Source organism: Mustela erminea, chromosome 6 (assembly GCF_009829155.1).
Source record: "Mustela erminea isolate mMusErm1 chromosome 6, mMusErm1.Pri, whole genome shotgun sequence".
Classification (NCBI taxonomy): Eukaryota; Metazoa; Chordata; class Mammalia; order Carnivora; family Mustelidae; genus Mustela; species Mustela erminea.
The window spans coordinates 112,273,627-112,290,206 of NC_045619.1; the positions used below are offsets into that span (position 1 = coordinate 112,273,627).

Here is a 16,580-nt window from a genome sequence, read left to right on the forward strand (position 1 = left end):
CAGACATTACACCTGCCAGAGCAAAACGAGAAAGGGACACCAAAATTAGATAAAAGGGAAAAGATCACCCAGTGAAGCTTTGCTTTTTCTCTGCTCTTTGGGCTGGCCTGAACATTCCCCGATGGGCTCCTGGCAGGTGCTCAGGATTCTAGCATCAACTGACCATTTTCCCTGAGCTGTAACTGCTTTAGCAAAGGGTCTGGGGCACGAAGTCTTTATATACAGGACTCAGTAGCCAGTGTGTATTTTTATAAGCTGCTGGTTATTTACTGCTGGCTAGGCCCTACCATCTCCATCAGGATGCAGAAAGGTAAATGTGAAAGGCTTTTTACTTCTGACCCGTTTCTTACACACTCACACCCTCCTCTCTCCTACCCTCGAAGACAACAACTAAGGAACCCCTGGGTTGCATCTTTAGCCATTGGGAAGTTTTTATTCCTGATTGATGTATTTGAACCAACTTTAAAAAATTGTAGTTCCTGCTTTGGGGGGTTTTGTGTGTGTGCGTATGTGTGTGTGTGTGTGTGTGTGCGCACACGTGCATGTTGGGGGAAGGGAGGAAGGACAGTTACAGTGAATGGGGTGCACACTTGTCCTCTGGTTAAGTAGCTGGCGGACGGCATTAGAGGAGGAGACAGCGTGCAGTGAAAGAGGGAGGGTGGAGGAATCGCACTAGCCTCCCGGGCTACAGAGCTTTGTTGTGCAGCTCCCGCCCATTCTGGCTGACTGGGCCAGCCGCTCCTGGTACGGGGGTCAGTTTCCAGGCTCTCTGGCTCGTGCCTCAGGGGTTCAGGTGGGTTGCACCTTCTGGGCACTGACCGAGTGCGGGAAGAGAGGGGACAGGCCTCTCACCTGGGCTTCTTCCCCGCCCAGCTGTGTGGTTTGCTGGGAGCTGTGTTCTCGGAGTGAAAGCTACATCTCCCCATGCCTTGGGGAGCTAAAAGCCTCACAGTTATTTGACCCCCTTGCTGCTCTTCCTTAGTTCTGCCATATATTTGTAAACAGTCCATCCTTTAGATTTTCCTCACTGACCCTTTTCTGAATCAGCCAACTGTTTTGCTGCTGGGCCACCGACCCTGGATGTGATGGATTTGAGGAGTTAGGACACTGAGCAATGGGGACGTGGCTGGGATTGAGGGCAGATGCTGGGCAGTCTAAGTTAGTGACATTGGTAAGGGACAGAGGTATCGCACGTGTTGGATGAGCTGTCCGTGTGGGGTGGCCGATAGGGTGTGCGGGGTGTGTGTGGTGGCTGAGCCCTTGGGCGAGAAGAGTATTCTCGGAAATAGTGTTAGGAAGATTCTTAAGTCCCGATTGCTGTAGGCCTTGACACTGAGGCCTCTGTCCTGGGATTTTCTGCTTAACTCTTGGGAGGGCTGGCTGGCTGGCTGGCTGGCTGGCTTGTTTGCTTGTGTGTGTATGTATGTTTGTATCATTTAATATGGATAATTGCAGAAGCACATGCAGTTGTGAGAAGTAATACAGAGATTCTTTGTGTCTCTCCCTCCGTAGTAGGATTTTGAAGAACTGTAGTATAGCATCACACCGATCCGAACATTGATACGACCCACCTTCCTGACTCTGATTTCTCCGTTTGTGCTCCTATGAGTATTTGGAGGGTGTTTGATCACAGTGGTTGTATTATCAGTTTCCAAGTGAGAATTCTGATGTTACGAATTCAGTATGCCTCGGAAAAATTCTTGCTTTTTCTTTGGAAACATTCATATGACATTGACATGCTTTTCCCTTCTTGTGTCTAAGATTCAGTGGGACCATTGAAAACACGCTGTTCTCTATAGAAATGTGCTTTAAACTCAACCCCCCCCCCCCCCAGAATCACCTGTTATCTCTAGTGAAGTGTAAGCATATTGTGGATTTGACGTGCCTCAGTTCTCCCAGGAGAGCAGCGTGGTCATAGCCAAAGTGCACAGAAGAGGGAGTCCGTTAACAAGCACTGGAGGTATAGCTGGGTCACCCAGGAGCAGGGTGACCTTTGACCCAACCCTTAAACTACCTCGCTGGGCCTCCGTGCACTCATCTGTGAATGTGATGTTTCAATTTATTTTCTAGGGCACCTTCCAGCTATGGTAGTCTTTATTTATTGCTTGTATATATAAAAAGATAGTTAATAGCAGGGTGATAAATCTCATTTTATATCCTTGTGAGTTATTCACTGTTTTTTTAGAGCTTATTTTGTGCCTTGCCTTCTACACATTTCTTCCAGGGATTTCACCTCAGTCTGTGAAACACTGAGAAGCACCTTTATAAAAAGGGCAACATATATTGGAAGGTCAGCTTTGCAATATTGATGACAGGTTTTTATCCCCGTGGCATGTGTTAATAACTTGGTTCTCTTCCCTGTGAGATGTGTCTTTAGAAAATGTGTAATTGCCCTGAAGATCGGGGAGACTGTCTTCATTTTGCATCAAGAGTAATTATGCTGTTTGCATCATAAGTTCTAATAGAACTTGTGTAACCGCATAGTATTTTTAGATTTGATGAAATACCTTGATGGCTTATGCCCATCTTCTTGGAAAAGGTTTATTCATTGCCGTGAGTGGTTAAATAATTTAGAAATCACTAGAAGAATAAAAAAAGAGAAGCAAATGGGAAAACTGATTAGGAGTGGGTAGGGGTGATATTTAACAGTTAAAAATGTATATATCTGCCCTTTTAGTATTTGCTCTAATTCATTATTAGATTTGCCATTTTCCACTTATTTAAAAGGCACCTTACCTAGAGAGGCAAATCAATATTTACAGTGCATTAGTGACACAGGGAATTTGAAATCTTGTGATGAGGGTTTATTGCTGTTTTATCCACTCTTCAAAGAAATGCACACATCAAACAGTCTCCACTCTCGTCCTGGACCCAGTGACATCGCACCAGTCCCCGTGCACTCCAACCAGCAGCTTAATTATTGAAGATCCTCGTCTTTGAATTTTCTTTTTAATATTTCAGAGGATGTACTTAGCTAATCTATATATTAAATAAATCAGAAGATTATGGAGAAAGTTTTATTCTCGTGTTTTTAAATGCATTGATTTTCCTAAAATTGAGGATGAGGAATTGTAATAATAATGACCGAATTACCTTAAACAAGAAGCTTCTATTATTTCCAATTACTGTAAAGAACACAGATCACATCAGCGCATTAGAATGCTGAAATAGGCCATGGGCCACCCATGGAGGAAAAGGCTCTATTTGTATTATTTTCCTCGGAGGCCAAGACAGAATTGTATTCTTTTTACAGTATATATCTTATCAGGACTGTGAAAGGTGGGAAACCTGTCTGAGGAGCCAGGCAGTTGTATTTTATGATGGTTTCTGTTGATAAGGCCAGACATTTATAGTGATCTCCTTTAAAGTCAGGTGCAACTTGTCAAAAGACCGCATGCCGTTTGTGGCTGCTTCCCCACCATTCCCTACAACTCAGGTATTTTCCTTCCCCCGTGTTGCTTGTAATACTTTGAACTGTTTAAAGAATAAATAAATAAATAAACTGTTTAGAGGCACCTGACGATGGCTATTGATACTTCTCTGAAACACTTTCATATTTTCTCTAATTCGTTTTTCATAAATTATTATGAGTTCTGTTAGGATGAGGCTTGAGCTTAGTAGGGGGTCATGGGTACAGGTAAACATATGTAGAATCACACATTTTTTTAGCATCAGAAAAATTTCTGACCCCATCAGTGCCACCTGTCTTGCTAGATCAGGAGCCTGAGGCCTGGAGAGGGCAGTGACCCGCCAGGCTGCCCACTGGTCTAGGCCAGTGTTTTTTTTTATTGTCCTGGCCCCTTGGGAACCACTCAGATCATATCAAGGAGGCTGTTAGGGCAAGACTTTTCAGAATATTACCAAATACATGCTGTGTTTTTCACTGGGTTGATCATCTGCACCAATGGTGCTTAGGCACTGATGGGTAAAATGCAGGCCCCGTGCACCAGTGAGGACATTGGCACCAAATGTATTCGTTACCCAGCACTTTCCTCACACTTTGAAACACAAGCCATTTCCATCTGTTGTCCTTGATAAAGCAGCAAAAATGATTGCTTTTATTACATACTGGCCTTTGAGTATCCGGTTTAATATTTTGTGTGATTAAAGTGGCAGGTAGGCGTAAAGTATTTGTACGTATTGAAGAGCAGAGATTGTCTTGAGAAAAACTACGTGACGGGTGTGCGTTGTAAGTGAGCCAGCCCTTTTTTTAGTGGAACACTACGTGTTATTTTTCCTCTTTGTTTTTTTGTGAAAAAGGACAGAAAACCGTGGTTCTTCAGACTTTGGTGTATGGCAGAGTTTCCAGAAAATGAATGAAGTGAGCCTGTTGCTACATGGCAAATAATGGATAGTATTTATTGCCAAAGAAAACACGCAAGACTTCTAGTGAAAATTAGATTTTGGAAAACATAAATTCTCCCACCACTTAATGACTTGGTCATGAAATGGGTAGTGATATTCACATATGTGGTTTTCTGATATGAAGAAATAGATCAGCCTTTGTAAGAGTGGTATAAGCCAATAATATATTCCAAGTAGCTAATGTTACAGAATTTTTTTGTGAGTAAAAGATCCAAAGTGTAAGACAGACAAGGAGATTTTAATATACAAAGAATGAGAAGTTTACATTCCATCTTGCAAGCTAACCTTTGAGAAACTCTCATCTGTCAAGTTTTGGTGTGGTATCAAAGAAGACTACCTACAGTTTGGGAAAGATTCTTAAAATATTATTGCAGCTAAATATTTGTGGAGTGCTTTTTTTCTTTGTATGCTTGTCATGCGGCAGCACGTTGAAATCAGAAGCAGGGGTGAGAATCCAGATGTCATGTATCAAGCAAAATGGAAAACAGTGCTGCTCTCCCAGCAAATAAACTTTGTTTTGTAAAATAGAGTTTTCTAAAATTCTGTTGTTTATGTTAACATGTAAATGGGTTTATTATTGTTAAGTTAAAAATGAATTAAGGTATAAATATTTAAATTATTTTCATTTCCACTTCCAATACGGTAAACAGCCCTAGCTATAAGCCACACAAACAAAAGCTCTTTGGGGTCCTCAGTAAATTTTAGAGTCAAAGAGTCCTGAGATCAAAATTTGACAAGCACTGGTCTAGGCTGGTCGCTTTTGGGTTATTTTTTATTATCTTATATATTGTACTTAAACTTAACCAGGAGGTTTTTCTTTCTTTCACACTTCTCAAATAGGGATGACTGTTGTTTCAATCTATATGCATAACTAACAATAATATTTCTTTAACTCTCTAAAATCGAATGTTGCTATTCGTTAAAATCAGTGTATGACTTCTCAGTGTATATAATTCTGCTTAGGAAACAACAAACATTTTTCCTTTTATAAAAATGAGACTCACATTTCTGTCTCCAAGTAGCTAGAAATGGAATTTGTTTTCCAATGACCTGCTAATTAAAAGAACTAATTTCATGATTTGAGTAGTGAGTCGGCCCTGACCCAGGTGCCAGGAAATTGTCCCTGAGCTCCTGTCATCTCGCTGAGCCTCAGCTTACTTATCTGTGAGGTGAGTCCCATGTTCCTCTGTTGTGACGTGATGCAGAGACTCAAGAAAAGACTACAATCATTCCAGGTTAAATCAGTGGTTCTGATCCAAGATTACTTAGGTGTGTGTATAAACTGGATAAAAATGTCTTACAGTTTTCATGTAAGTTTCATAAAACCAAGAAGGAATTATAAACCAATACAAATGCCCATCTCACACCATCGTTGTGTTGCGGAGTCTGAATCACACGCACCATGAACGTAGACCGACACTGTGTGGCCTGGAGACTTTGTGTTGGGACCTAGCGAGGCTGCTGGTGTGCACTAGAATTCAGTTCTTCCAGTTCAGTGAATTGCAAGAAAACCTTGATTTCAAGATCATCATGATATCATTTGGCATTCTTTTATGAAGACCGCATTGTTTACTTTTAAAATTGAGTTCTGTTATTTTCTCATTAGCCTGGGACTCAAATCACCTTCCTGAATGTGACTGTGGACAGAAGTATAATTGTGGGACCTTGAAATTGCATCAGGGTACTTGGTTACTAGGTACTACAAGCGAAAGATCCAGACTGTAGTGTTTCCTTTAATGGACATCCCTCAAATGAAAACAGAATGAAATGAAAATGGAAAGTGTAATGTGTGAAGAACTGACAGGAAGGGCCAACTGATAGTGCCTCTTCTGGGACATCTGTCATACTTCAGTTCCTGTACACAGTTCCCTGGGCAGTGCCCCACATCTAGCCAGAAGGCTCCCGCCACAGAGTCTGCAGTCTTGGCTGCACCATAGTCCCTTTCTAATCCCTTCTCCCCTCCCACATCTGCAGTTTCAAGTTACAGATACAAGAGGTAAAAGGCTAATTGTTTTTGTCTGTTTCTGATGAACAGATTAACACAGTGACCATGTCCCATCAGAAGATGCATCCTGGATGCAATTTATTTCTTGTGGGAAAATTTTTCAAAAGCAAGCATCTTCTTTTGTCTAAGCAAATTCAGTGAAATTTTATAGTTCTTGTATTTATTTTGGGGTTGAAGTACTTGTATCTGATTGTTTATTGTGGTCAGTACTTCTGTACCACTTTTTAGAGACCATCTCTTGTGAGTAGTGCTTCTTTTAGATTTGCACGCAGATGCACACATACGTGCTTACACATGTGTGCATGCACACACACACATACACGCAGATGCATACACACATACAGAGAAACTGAAGTGTGCATAGTTCCTTAACCACTAAATAATTAACAGCCCAGTAATTGGAAAGCAACCGAACTCATATCCAAGAAGCAGTATTATAATTGGCCGGAACGGTTTTATTCTTCCCCTCCTTTTTTTGGTTTTCTGCTAACATTTTTGATTTGATGAATCTGGGAACAATTTTATTATTTGGGAGGGAAGTCTTTTTTATAGCAAGAGCATTGAAGTGTTAACACACATAGATGTATATTTTTGTGAACTTGTTTTGAGAGTGACTATGTAGTTCTTGGTGTGTTTTATTTTTGGGTGCAGTGTATAAGTGGTAAGGGCCATCACGAGTTTTGTTTTGTTTTTGGTTTTTTTTAAGATTTTATTTATTTATTTGACAGAGAGAGATCACAGGTATGCAGAGAGGCAGGCAGAGACAGAGGGGGAAGCAGGCTCCCTGCTGAGCAGAGAGCCTAGATGCAGGGCTCAGTTGCAGGACCCTGAGATCATAACCAGGTGCCCCATGAGTTTTTTGCTTACACTTAAAAATTGGCAATGATTCTTCTGTATAATTTTCATGTGTGTGTTTCTCCCAGGAAATTAAGATAACTACTAACAGTATTAAATGTTCAGCGTATTTTTTTTCTGGTAGTATTTCTCAGGTTCTCTTACTATCAAATCCTTATGATGTAGAAGCACATGTTAAAAAGAAATATTATATTTATATGCTTCTGTTTCCTCTGATCATTTCTAATTTGCTTTAACATCTTTCTGACTATTGGAGTAGCAGTGGTTTAAATATCACCTTCAGTGTGTAGAGTCTGTTTTCAGTTGAGCGTCCTCTAGGATCTGTATGCCCATACCGTTAATGCTTCAGTGTTCCAAAAATGTTTTTCATGGAGTAAGTGATGGATTTATTTCACCCTGAAAACTGTTTTGTTAGAGACTATTTATTCATTTATTTATTAGAGAGAGAGAGAGAGAGTTGGGGGGAGGGGCTGAGGGAGAGAGAATTTTAAGCAGGCTCCTCGCCCAGGGCAGAGCCCCACTGGGGGTTAGTCTCATGACCCTGAAATCGTGACCTGAGCCAAAACCAGAAGTCTGATGCTTAACCGACTAAGCCACCCAGGTACCCCTGTTAGAGATTTTTTAAAGAAATGCATACCTTATTCTGGTTTTTAAAAACAGGCTGTCTAACATAATTTAAATTTTTCATCTTATATTTATTACATTTTTGAGTGATTTTGCTTAGTTGATGAGTGGAGTTTTGGGTTTTTGATTTTCAGTGTTAACAGACTCATGTGCTTTTGTTCTTAGGTCTGGTTTTATAGTTCTGTTCCTTCTCTCCTTTACCAATGATTGTATCTGTTCAGATATGCTCAGGGCTATTGATACAAATATTCACCTGAGTTTGTTAATGATTATGTGAGAGCAGTTGCAAACAGATTCCTCTTTTATGTGAATACAGTTGCTGAAACACTGTCTTTCATGAATCCTATATGTGAATATATGCCAGATACTACCTGCATATTAACATATCACTTTCAAGATTTCTATTCTCTTAAAGATAAGAAATGTGATTGTGCTTTGCGTTTTTTTCTTTGAACAAAATAATTATCTTATTTAGCAGAATTCCTTATGAATTGATGAGCCAGGAAGTTTAGATTGTGTATTTTTAATCCCAGTATGGTTAAAAGTTAGATAGAATTTGTTCCATGGCTCACATTGTTATTTACATTTTAGAATATGTACAATATGTATTATTAGAGAGCATGCGTGTGCGCGTGAGCACGAGGGGCAGAGGGAGAGAGGGAGAGAGAATCTCAAACAGACTTGTCGCTCAGAGGAGTGGGGCTCGATCTCATAATGCGGAGATCACAACCTGAGCCAAAACCAAATCTGAGTCCAATGCTGTCTGCTGTACCACCCAGGTGCCCCTGTATGATATTTGATTTAAGAATATTGGGATAATAGACTGGTGACCCACTGTCACCTTAAGTGTTACTCTGATTTTTGGTTTCACTGCCTTTATTCTAATATGTAGTTTTCAGACACGAGTTACATTTAAAAAAATATAATGCTTTTTTGTATTTATAGATATGCCTCTTCATGTCCGACGAAGCAGTGACCCAGCTTTAATTGGCCTTTCAACTTCCATTAGTGATAATAATTTTTCTTCTGAAGAGCCTTCACGGAAAAACCCCACACGCTGGTCAACAACAGCCGGCTTCCTTAAGCAAAACACTGCTGGTAGCCCTAAAACCTGTGACAGGAAGGTAACCATTTCTGTTTTGTGTCTTCTTCGTGTCAGTGGTAAATGTCAACTGCTGACTGGGTCCTTTGCTTCTAGCGTGTCTTCTCTGTGGCCCTTTGTGTGTGTGTGTGTGTGTGTGTGTGTGTGTGTGTGTGTGTGTGAACTTTTCCCTCAAAGTTTAGATGACTTCCTATTTTATATTGCCCTTGCATTTTATAGTAAAATTCATGTTATGTATTTATTTATCCATTTTTAATAGATAATGTATTTATGATTAACAATGAAGACTTTTTTGACTTGAAATGTATACATGTAACATCCCTCACCTACTTTGTCTCCTAGTTGTCCTCTTTCTCTTTGGGGGCAGTCCCCTTACTAGCCTTTTGCATGTCCTTGCAAAGATGTTTTACACATGTGTGAGCAGATATTCATATTGGTTCCTGAGGTACATTAAAGAAATTACAGCATTATGGACTTTTAAGGATAAAGGTAGAATCCATAGTCTAACTACTCTATTGGTAATTTTTTCTTCCTAGAGAAAGGAAGTGTACTGCCTAGTCTTAATAACATTTTCTTCTTTGAGCCAATTTAGTTCAGTCCATGACCTAATTTATTTAGTCTAAAAGAATAAACTTTATTCTGTTTTTTCAATTTGTTTCTTAATGCTCTTTGTCCTGTATTCCTACAGAGCCCTTATAATCCCTTTCTGTTATATCTCTGTGCTTTCACTCAGTGAGCTTTAAGCTGTGTTTATTTTCATTGCTGATTCTGTAGAGTCTCAGTAAACATCTATTGAATGAGTTAATATTTTTTTCAATGCAGCAATAATTGAGCACCATGTGTTTGTTGAATTGTACTAATAACATGTTAATATGGAAGTGAGTATAGCTTGATGTTTGCTTGATTTATCCTTTGCATTTATTGGAAAGTGCCAGTTTTAAAATTTCCTTACTTGTTGCATTTCTACAAACACTCATTTGTAGTAGTTCATTTCTGGGGCGGGGCGGGGGGGAAATGTAGAGAACACCTAGAGATGTAGAGAACACCTTAACTGAGAAGAATCTTCCAGGAAAGATTTCACTTTTCTGAAATACTTCATCATGTATGTGATGAGGAATCAAGTTGGAGTGTCTTCTCATTGAGACCAGCTTGGAATTTTAGCATGCTTGACCATGAAGTAAACCATCCAAAGAAGCAGTATCCAATTTATGAATAAGCCTCATGACATTTAATTTGTGTTCAGAATAGATTTTATTTACATTGATATTTAGAAGTGTATAAACAAGTAAAGTTGACAGTTTAAAAAAAGCACTATTAGAAAGGTTTTCGCATGGTTTAAGGAGAGTACATCAGAAGTCATTGAGGTAATCAGGATTTTCTTTCTAATTCCTTCAACATCTTGGGTAGGTGAGTCAGCTTCAGTTGTACAAACAGAACTACAGTGGCTGTTTTAAACATAAACAAACGAACTTCATACTTAGAATTGGAGTCTCAGAAAATCATTGGAAGAGCTTGAAGAGCGGGCCGTAGGCTGGGCCTCTTCCAGGACTTCCTGAACCATGCAGTCCTGCACGTCTGCCTGGGAAGGAAGTGACCTGGGTCCTTCCCCTGCATCTGCCCACCGAATGCTAACAGCCTGTCTCCAGGTGTGCTCACCCTGCTGCTTGCCACTTGTGCAGCTGGGAACTGAACCCAGAACTGTCTCAGCAACCTCCATTCTCTCCATCAGCAGCCCAGGACAGTTCTTCCCTCTTCCACAACCACCACCTTCCACAACCGGCTCTTGAGTCCAGATGCGCAGAACGCTGTTTGCCTCTGGATCCTTACCTGCAGGGGAGGTTTAGGAAGTTGATTTTAGTCTTCTAGCTGTAGCAGAGGGAGGCAAGCTACCAGAGGACTGTAAGGCACCCTGCCAGTGAGTCACCTCACTGAGTTTTTTGTTCTAAATAACATATATTGGCGCCTGGGTGGCTCAGTCGGTGGGGGGCTGCCTTTGGCTCAGGTCCTAGGATTGATGATGATCTCAGAGTCCTGGGGTTGAATCCCACATTGGGCTCCCCACTTGGCGGGGAGTCTGCTTCTCCTTCTCCCTCTGCCCACTGCTCCCCCTGTTTGTACTCTTCTCTCTCTGTCTCTCTCTTTCAAATAAATAAATAAAATTTTTAAAAAAACCCATATCTATCATTGTAAAAAATTTGGGAAACTAATGCAATACAAAGTTAAATTATTTATAATGCTAAAATGCAGCAACACCTAGTATTAAGATAATAAGGAATATGCACCCATGGCACACCCACGTACTCACGTACACACATATATACCCACACAGAGTTGGAGTCATGCTATGTCAACATACTTGGTATCTTTATTATTTCTACTTTGTTTCATATTAGGGATTTCTCCTGGTGTGAATTTTATTGGAAAATATATATGTTATAGTAGGGCAGGGGGCAGAGGGAGAGAAGGAATTTAAACATGCTCTATTCCCAGTGTGGAATCCAACTTGGGGCTTGGTCTCACAACCTTGAGATCATGATCTGAACCAAAATCAAGACTCAGACGCTTAACTGACTGAGCCACCCAGGTGCCCCCTGAAAAATATTTTTAATGGATGCAGACTATCTCATTGTAGAATATAATTTATCATTCTCTTATTGTTAGACATTTATTTATACTATTTTCATTTTTTTTCACATTATGAGTGTAAGTGCTGTGAGACAAATTTGAATGTAGTTCTGTTTTTAAAAATGGTTATCCATTCGATAAGCTTTTTCCCACGTGAAACAGTATTTAATGTAGCCAAATGCCCACACTTTCTCACTGGAAAGACCTCAAATTCCATATACATCTTTAGATGAAATCATGTTCACATACAACGCACATAAAGGATAAGACATAATGAATTTGTCCTTTGAATTATCTTTGGCTTTACTTTTCAAGTACCCATTTCCTAAGCTTGCTGTCAAAATTTTAAGCTGTTTGTATTAAGATCTGAGAGATTATCTTTTTTGTATGTGTATATCTATCTTATGTTCATTTATAAAATGATGTCCTGTATTTTTAGTATTCAGAATGGGTGCTTGGAGGAAAGTATATATGGCTGATCAGTATTAACTTGATTTCCTTCTCTTGAGGCATGAGAGCTTGCCTATGCTGGATGATCTCAAGAAGCTATACATTTTTATGAATATGTAGTAGTTTAGGTTTTCTATATAAATGCATGGAAATAGAGGAGTTAAGGATTCACAGTCTTGTAATGCATTGATTTTTAATAGATAAAATAAGTTGACATTTTTCTGTAACTCAACATGGTTAAGTGATCTCTGTTTTTTTTTTTTTTTTAAGATTTTATTTATTTATCAGAGGGGGCGGGGAGAGAGTGAGCACAGGCAGACAGAGTGGCAGCAGAGGCAGAGGGAGAAGCAGGCTCCCTGATGAGCAAGGAGCCCGATGTGGGACTCGATCCCAGGACGCTGGGATCATGACCCGAGCCGAAGGCAGCTGCTTAACCAACTGAGCCACCCAGGCGTCCCAGTGATCTCTGTTTTTTTAAGTTGATGAGCAAAACACACAGTTTTGGAATGATGTCACCAGTCAGTTGAAATCTCTTATTTCTGAACGAGGCAGTTCCATTCAGGTGTGTTAAAGTGCTACCGTGTTGAACTCGCTCCTGTGGCTGAAAACCGAGGTGGGAGGTAGAGTCTTCCCAGTTCATGTAGTTATTACACTATTAAATTAGAGGGCAACATAGACAGATTTTGGTGCAACAAAACCAGGTGAGAGCTTGGAGAGACCAAGGATTCTATGGGCTTCTGGATTTCTTACAGTTCTTCATTCTTTAATTTAGAAGTGACATGTAGAATAGAAGAGAGTCTTGGCTTTTTAAAAAAGTTCCTTGGAACACTGACTCACTCCTGTTGGCCAGCATTTTGTGGCTGACTGCCTTTTTCAACTCTTTTAGAGAACATTTTTTACTCATACTTAGCATGGAAAGTATATTGCTAGAAAATGTATTTTCATTTGAGATTTTGTTTAATATTTCATCTTAGGAAATAGTATTTCAATCAGTGTGAACACTTAAATCATTTTGCCACCTCTTTGGTCATCCTTATTAAGTCATTGTCCCTGCAAATAAAGTCTAAATAGTATGTGGAGAGCATTTGATTCCTTCCATCAAGAACAATGTAATGAGGCACTTACAGAATCAGCCAGCCATGAAGTTTCAAGGATAAAGCCTGTGCATTATTTCACTGTGTACTCGTTGTAAGCCATTGTTCCATTCCCCCAAAGACTAAGAGCTGTTGCTTTCTAAGTAATCTGTCCCTTTCACCAACCCCCTTCCCTGCCTCACCAAAGAAAATTTACAAAGGTAGATGAAAACAAAGGTGGCATTAAGAACATATCTTGAGGGGCGCAGTGGGTTAAAACCCGTGCGTTTGGCTCAGGTCATGATCCCAGGGTCCTGTGATCGAGCCCCACGTTGGTCTCTGTGCTTAGCAGGGAGCCTGCTTCCCTCCTCTTTCTGCCTGCCTCTCTGCCTACTTGTGATCTCTGTCAAATAAATGAATGAAATCTTAAAAAAAAAACAAAACAAAACCATATCTTGATGTAAGGGGAAGAAAGTCGTAAGACAACATTTTATATTAGCATCAGTGTCTTGTAAATTTTTATTTTTAAAGTTCTTAAGAGACTTTAGAATATTTCTGACACCCTGGATTTATTATTTCTTAGTTGCTTGACATGTTTGGTATCTGTCCAGTACTCCTCATATACACAAGCTCCTGGAAGAGTTGCTGTCTTAATTGTCTTTGTCATCTTTTTTTCTGTTCATTAGAAGAGTTAGGAGATATTTCTTCTAACTTTAGAAAAATACTTACAGAAACATTTCTGTAGTATATTTTAAGATTTCCCCATAGTCTTTTTCTTATAATACTACTGTTTGCTCTTTGCATTTATAAAGTAATGAAAAGTATAAAGAAGCAAGTAAGTAATTTGGAATGGTGTAGATAAGTGTTATTGACAGTCTGGTGTATTGACTTGGGACTCTGGAGCAGAGCTCTGTATAGTTGGTGGCTGTCCCTGTTACCAGTGGGGAATCATTCAGTGAACATGGTTTAATTTCTTGACTTTTTTTTTCTAATTTTGTCTTATATTGAGAGCATTTTCCCATGTCATAAATATAGATAGCTTGCATAATGTTCTTTTATGTACTGATTTTTTTTTTTTGTAGTTGGTGTCTATTATTTTATTTGGTGACTTTCCTGTTGCTTGACATTTATACTTCGCCAATTTTTTTTCTCTCTCTAATAAGTAACCTTTAGAAGTACCCTTCAAAAAAGATCCTAATATATTAATTTATATTGACATCTCTTATTATTTTCTTAGAACAGATTCCTGAAGTAGGCTTATTTGACCAAAGGAATGGATATTTTTAAAGCTACTGATAATTGTTTCTCATACATTCATGACTAATAAAGTGTGAAGTACTTATGTTGTATAAAGCACTGTGAGGAGGCCCAGATGGAGTGAGCTATGCAATGAGGGGGCGGATAAAGAAAAAGAAGCAAGTGGTACTGTTCCTGAGTTCTGGAACTTACTATCGTACTAAAGACGTTAATGGCTCCCATTTGGCTCTGCATCAGAATCACCTGTGAACTTTAAAAAGATGAAATACACTTGTAGTGATGGATTCATTTACCTATTTCAGGAGATTTGTGTGTTTACTTAAAGCTGCTTTACTGACTTCAGGGCACTGTCTTTTTTTTTTTTGAGAACTGAAGTTCAGCTGAAAAGGAAGTGTGTTTGTTTGCCTGTTCGGAGAGGGTAAATAAGAGTATTATGTCTATTTTTTTTTTTAAATATTATGTCTATTTTGAGATGTCTTCTTTTAAGCTAATTTTCCTATCATAGCAGAATAGAGTCTGGAACATTTACCGCATTTGGTTTTGTGATATTTCACTTCTCATACTTAGATTGCTCAAATTTATCATTTTTAATCAAAAGTCCATTAAAATGAAAAATTTTTTTGAGTTTTAAATAAAAGTAATCTAACAACTTGCTGCGATGTTGGGTCCTATCCTGTCCGTGCCAAACTAGAATCGGACGTATCTTTTCTAAATAGAAGCTCTGATACAAATAGTGTACCTGTCTATCCTTCCTTGGCATATTGTCCTCCACCCCCAATCTTAGTTGAAAGTGCATTTCAATACATCGGGTCAAGGCATCGTGTTCCCATTATCATGTGTGAAGTCACCAATGCTAATTCAGACACCAGGGACTTCCAGAAAGTGCCCACTCCTTGTTTTATTCAGAGTCAGAAAATTTTGGCGGTTTCTGTGCTGACAGTGTACTAGTTAACATTGGCTCCTACCTCATGATACTCTAAAATAGCCGCTTCTTGCTCATTCATTCATTCATTCATTTTTTACAGAGTTGTAGTCTGTGTTTACCTCTTTATTTGCTGCCTCATCCCCCTTCTCAATCATTCGGCTTCGGAGTCGCTGCTTCTCCTTTATGCTTTCTAACGCATAAGTCCAGTCATATTGGTACATTTGAGTATGCTATTTTATTTTTAAGCTAGTACGTTTGACCAGGTGGCTATTGAAAAACATTGTTTTTTGTCATTTGTGAGCCAATCGTAGATGTTAGCTAGTTACAGTAATCATCTAAAAACCTCAAAGGATGAGCTGAGATCATCCCCTAAAACCACATGTTTCCTCTGCGAGAGACCTATAGCTGTGTTTAATTTTCTGGGGCATTAGCTTCAAGGGAGATCCAACTGAGACTTAAATGTTAGGCCGTTCTACTGCAACATTTGTATTTCCCGTTAAAGGCCTCTGAAACTATAAATTTCACTCTCCTATTTTGCATATTAAAAGATCTTCATTTGATTGCAGTACAGTTGTGTGCTTTTAGTAAGTGATGGTTATAATCATTTCTACAATAGGCTGGCTTCAACTGCCAAGCGCACCTAGTAAGAGTTGTTAATAACCTGGTCTCATCTATTTCTGTGTCACCAGTAGAGATATAATCTATCTTCACTTGCTTTGAGTATTATAATTTGTGTTCAAAGTTATAAAATCCTAAGGTGCTATTGAGAAAATTTTTGAGCCTGGATGTGATATTTTTAGAGTTCACAAACCATTCCAGAAACATAAACCTAAGTAATGTGAAAATCTTTATTGAGTACCCTCAAAGTTACATAGAATAGAGGGGGAAATGAATGCGTTACACCTGTTTTTCTTGACTTGGGGGGAGATAACTGGGAAATGACATTGATTGACTTATATTGAACAAACATTTGCATGGCTTTTATACACTTAAAAAATATTTTGGCCTTATTTCATCTTTTTAACTTGGTTTTTGTTTTTAATCTTTGATACTTTGGCTTATAAGCGTAGTTCCTTCAAGTCACAAAGTTAGATGTAGTCACTTCAGGTCCTGCTGTTAACAGAAGAAGTAGAGGATGGGACTGCTCAGGGCCAGAGCCCTCTGCCACTTGCATTCTAGCTGCTCTGGCAAACTTGGTTTTAATTTGCACGGATTCCAGGTGCCCTTGTGTTCCCATCTGCCTTTAGAGAAGTGCATTTCAGTCAAGGTTTTTTGCAGTGTGGGGGTAGAAGTGGTTTC

The 16,580-nt window shown here is 39.3% G+C and overlaps 1 protein-coding gene across 17 annotated transcripts in view; it reads left to right on the forward strand.

Moving 5' to 3' along the window:
* Positions 1-16,580, forward strand: part of PARD3 (par-3 family cell polarity regulator) — a 645,516-nt gene that overhangs the window by 287,312 nt on the left and 341,624 nt on the right. For all 17 annotated transcript variants that reach the window (XM_032350010.1, XM_032350021.1, XM_032350015.1 and 14 more), the window contains exon 4: positions 8,795-8,973. In XM_032350010.1, coding sequence (XP_032205901.1) covers positions 8,795-8,973 — 179 coding nt within the window. The remainder of the gene's footprint in view (positions 1-8,794; positions 8,974-16,580) is intronic.